This window comes from Castanea sativa, chromosome 8 (assembly GCF_040712315.1).
Source record: "Castanea sativa cultivar Marrone di Chiusa Pesio chromosome 8, ASM4071231v1".
Taxonomy (NCBI): domain Eukaryota; kingdom Viridiplantae; phylum Streptophyta; class Magnoliopsida; order Fagales; family Fagaceae; genus Castanea; species Castanea sativa.
This window is the reverse complement of record NC_134020.1, coordinates 24,509,575-24,514,726: the sequence shown is the minus strand read 5'-3', so window position 1 is coordinate 24,514,726 and position 5,152 is coordinate 24,509,575. Positions and strand designations below refer to the sequence as shown.

The window sequence follows — 5,152 nt, the reverse complement described above, 5'->3', positions numbered from 1 at the left end:
GCAGTCTTGCACTAGTTTACTAAAGAATTGACCCCACAAAAAGCGGGATTTATATTGGAAGTAGTAAACAAGAAGACATTTCAAGAGTTCCAGCCTAATAAGCAAGATTTTAAAATCAAGGAAAGTGAAAAAGGAAGCTTAGAAGGACACATTTGTTCCTTCCAAGAAACGATGATCAGAGATTCAGGGAGCACAAGAGTGCCATTTATCAAGCCACCTCTTTAACTTTAACTTTATTTTTAAACAAGAAAGATTACGATTCCAATCCCATAGAAGAAAGAGTTTTGACATTTACATTACACATATTGAAACATAATAAGTTGATTAAGCATCTAACCACATACAGACACAGTAGCACACACCATCGAAACTTGTACATTAAACTCTAATATCATTAATTATTTGCAGTTAATTTCTTATGCTGACCATTGGGAAGATGGTGATGGAGATGATGATAAAGGAGACGGCCAAAGTTGTGCATTTTTCACTTTGGAAACACTTGCGAGTACACCTAAAGGTGTCACGTCCCCAATGACTGTCACTTTCTTTGTCTCTAAATCAATACTAAATGATGTCACTCCTGCACAGAATTAGCCAAAAATATTACCTTAAAAAATGGGGAACTGCAATTTGATAATTGATGAACAACACAAAGCTAGGGTGTAAACATTATAAAGAAATACTGTCGTACAGTTGGTTTAATATATGTACTATAAATTAAACGTGTTTAGGTTGAATATATGTTTTGCTTACAAGTAGTGCTATTACATATTCAATTTTGGAGGGGAATATTTAAAAATTTTAAAGAACAAACAATCTAGTATGTCTACTACAAACTAACCTTCCATTTTTGAAATATGTTTTCTCACTTTTCCCTCACAGCCCTTGCAATGCAGTGACACCCTCAAAACCACGACCTGCATATTGAATATCCATAATAAAAGTAGCAACAACAACAACAACAAAGTACAAACACTCTAACTACATATTTTTCTCCATAAATTTTCTAGGAATATGTTTTCAAAGACTATATGACTAAAGTTTTGGCACTAATAAAGATTGTTGCTGTATGCTTTTCACAAAATATATTACCAAGTTCAGATTTTTATTTTTATTTTTTTTTTTAAGTACGAAGACACAGAAAGGTACCTGATCAAGGGAGCGAGCTGAGGAAGAGGATTTCAAGGCAGGAGAGTGATTTGAGCTGAGGCGCTTAAGCTTCGGCGATTCAGCAGGAACCAATGCAGTGACAGGCTCAGACTCTGATAACCAGTTGATAAAGTGTGTGTCGCTGTCACTTAAGAGAAATCTAGAGGAACCAGGAGGACTATTATTACTTGGATCATTTGTGTTAGCAGAGCTTTTTCTACGTAAGTAGTCACTTTGTTTAACGGAACTGGGCCTCTTATGCTTTTCATAGTAAGGCTTAGGATTAAAGGGTAATTGATGAGATGAACATGGGACATGAGGTAGGCTTTTTGGTCGATCATGGAGGTGTGGATTGTGGCGATTATAGGGTCTTGGGCCACGGCGGACCATGGAACGTTGTTCCATGCTGGAGCATATGGCCGTGGAGGCCGGTGATGCACAGAAAAGATCCATTCTTTTCATGGTTGGAAGTTTTGGCTTTTTCTTTGTGAAAGTGCAGCAGAAGCAGCAAAGAAATAGGGAGTAGTAGAAGTATTTTCTTGGTGAGCCCAACTAATCTTCTATTAAAGTTGAATATGAGAGAGAGAGAGAGAGAGAGAGAGAGAGAGAGGAAAAAGGAGCAGCCAGGTCCCACAAAAGGGATTAGGGATGGTAATAATAGCTTGGAAGATTTGTGATTAATCTGGATCTTCAAAGTTGTTTATTTTTTAATTTTTTTTGACAGGTGGGGTTAAAAGTTTGGTTTATCTTTGTTTGATATGATTACTACCACTACAAGTAGTATGAAGTAAGGCTCAAAAGTAACTACTCTTATTATTTAGAAATCATTGTTTTGCATATAACTGCAATATTGCCTACTTCTTCTGTCCTAGACTTTTTGCTTCTTCTTGGTGTGTGGTTACTATGTGGGACATTTAGTGTTGGCACTGAATTAATTCCCCAATCATGGATTTGAGATTGCTTTACATTAATAAGAAATTTACATTAGATTATTGAAAAATTGTGCTAGACTCCATTCAAATAAACTCAACTCTATGGAAAATTTTATAGGTGATTTTAGGTAACTATAAAGTGTAATCTGGGTTTATAAGAAATTTGTATGTCTTACGATATATAATATGAGAATTTTTTTTATAAAAAAATTACGATATAATTCATGTTTTGATAGTTATGTGGAAATAAAATTTGGGAAAAATGGGCATTTGTCTATATTTATAAACTATGCAGCAAAATGCCCTTATTTTGAAACTATTTAGCAAAATGTCATTGTTTTTTAAATTCAATTTTAACAAAATCGAGACATGTGTAAAACTTAATATTCTCAAAATTGAGTTATATGTATATTTTTAAGTGGAATTCGACATTAGTAATGTCAAGTTAATTTAAGTGGCAAAATATGCATCGATTTTGTCGAGTTCCACTTGTTACTCGATTTTGTTAAAATTGAGTTTTAAAAAATAAGAGTATTTTACTAAATAGTTTTGAAATAGGAGCATTTTACTGCATAATTTGTAAATTAGGGACAAATTCTCATTTTCCCCAACGAAGTTTTATGATCTATGCATGGTAAAAAATGCATAAACCCAAACCCAATTCACATGCAAGACTACCCAACAAGAGCATGACCCGATTTTGCAGCCATCAACTAACTTGAAGGCATCTTGTTGAGCTCAAGGCCAACTGGCGCCTGTTCCGACTACAAAGTATGGTTATTCGGCCATGACATCCAGGCAAGGTCAACAAAGGGCATGAAAGAGCCTGTATGTGTGTTAGCTGCTAAGCACCCCTGCCCAGTTATCTAAAAGCACAAATAGTAAAAGTTTATATTGCCTCACTAGACTAGTCTTGCCCTGTGCAAGTTTTCCTTGCTTCAAATAGATAACAAGACGGGGATAGGTTTTACTCACCTGACCCTGAGTATATGTATATATATGTAATTTAAGAACTTTTTATACACGTCCTAGTTAATTATAATTTAATTTTTGGTATATATATTCTTTTACATTCTTAACAAAGTTACTTTCTCATTAAGGTTGAAGTCATATCATTAAGGATAGTAAAATACATTCATCATGGCCTGCCCATAACTTACGTTGCTCCCACCCCCCCCCCCCCCCCCATGGGTTTATTTCCACCCAATAGAAGAGAGATGGGGCGGGAACGAGACATCCTCATCCGATCCTACCCTATCCCATTGCTATCTCTAAAAGGAGTATATACAAAGGATTGTGACTCTTCACTTTTACATTTATTATGGCTCACTTACTGCCATTTGTATTAGATGCAACGAGATAAGGGTCTCCCTTTAGTGTGGGGAAGGCATCCTAGGGTCACATCCCTTCAACCGGCCTAAGGGAGTAGCGTGTTATCAGGCCTTCCACTTGATTGCATGGGGAAACCCCCCCACAAACCTACACTGAGGAAACCCTATAAATACCCTTACAAATCAAGAAAGATATGTAATCCTAACTACTATTACTCTATCATTTTATCTCAAGATTTCTATAAACTCTTGTGCTAACTTAACCTTTTGAGCTCCTTCGGATAACCCCCTAATTGATCTTTGGCCTATTGAGAATGATACTTCTTCATGTAGCTAGGTTTTTTCCTTGAGCATCCTAGGAAGCCTAAACTTTGTCTCACTTTGAATCCTTATTAAAATTCCTTTATTTGTGTGTGTATTTCACCACTACAATTTCTATGTCCATTTATTTGCACACTATGAACAGAGAAAGTGGTAGTTGGGCATGCGTTTTACTTTAGGGAGGTGGTTTTTACACACCTTTACTATGGACAAAATTTTTTTTACGATTTGTTTCTCAACTTGTTGAGATGACAAGTTTTGAGTAGTAACCAATCATTTTCACACTAAAGCAAAGCTAGGCTTTTTTGTTTGGGGGAGGGGGGGACCAAATTGTGGTACTAATATATTATTCAAAAGTCAATACAAACTATCACACATATGCATAAACACATACACATATATAAACCTTAATATTTTGATACTAAAGTATGTCATAATTTATAAATATATTGTATACAAAACTATCAACTATGACATAAGTATATTTACTAAATAATTTTTAGGGGGTTTTATCATTTTTATACTCCAATGAGTATACAAAAGTTCTAGTTTGATAACCATGTATAAAAAATGAATATGAGAAAAACAAAACTACCTTGTCTCTATAACTACTAGACCAACTAACAAATTCTATTGTTTTTAAGAGTATCATTGAACTAACTTAAATATTTGAGGGGCCAATTTCTATTTTTGTAGATGAATATTTAATTTTTTTTAATAATCATACAAAAAAATAAAAGAGTTTTTTAAATTTTGGAGGGCCAATGCCCCCAAACCTAGTTATAGCTCCACCCATGCTTTCAGCATTTCACATGCACATAATACTAAGATCGCTTTTATTTTCCACGACTCATAATCTACCATTTTAAAAGGTTGTAAAAAAAACACAAATAAAAAGTTAGCGCCCCTAGATTTAATCTCTTTTACATAATCTAACATTAGTCAAGAATCTTTCTTTAATTTTCCTTAATAATCAAATATTATATAAGAGAAGATAACAAAGGCGCTGTGCAGCGCTGCTGTTTAGAATATAGTAACGTATTATAGTTGACATAATACATCACACCACATGAATTTTGCAAGCGTGATTATCACTTTTCTACAAGTCTCGTGATAGAACATTGATACTTTTACCTACTGCAACTTTTTGTCCACTTCATTGGATATACATAAATATATAATCAAGTTATCAAAATCCTTTAGTTATGTGTTAGCATCATACAATGATCCAAAAGAAGTTAAAAAAAAAAAAAATTGGCATCTTAGTTTCGGGGATTACTTTTAAATGGGACAAAAGAAACGTTCAAATAGTCAGTAAATGTTGCCTGCGTTAAGTTCGTCCAAAGGTCGACATCTAATTATAAAGATAATCGGTCATTAGGACAATATATATAACTGCATGTCCAAGCAACCACGGCA

General features: G+C 34.4%; 1 protein-coding gene across 1 annotated transcript; it reads right to left on the bottom strand.

The window, feature by feature from the left end:
• Positions 1-204: 204 nt before the first annotated feature.
• Positions 205-1,718, bottom strand: LOC142606923 (protein SODIUM POTASSIUM ROOT DEFECTIVE 3-like). The gene is made up of 3 exons (XM_075778299.1): positions 1,150-1,718; positions 842-917; positions 205-580 (listed from the first exon to the last, which is right to left on the bottom strand). The coding sequence occupies exons 1-3, from the start codon at positions 1,609-1,611 to the stop codon at positions 417-419; spliced, it is 702 nt and encodes a 233-aa protein (XP_075634414.1). The 5' UTR covers positions 1,612-1,718; the 3' UTR covers positions 205-416.
• Between the last annotated feature and the right edge of the window lie 3,434 nt (positions 1,719-5,152).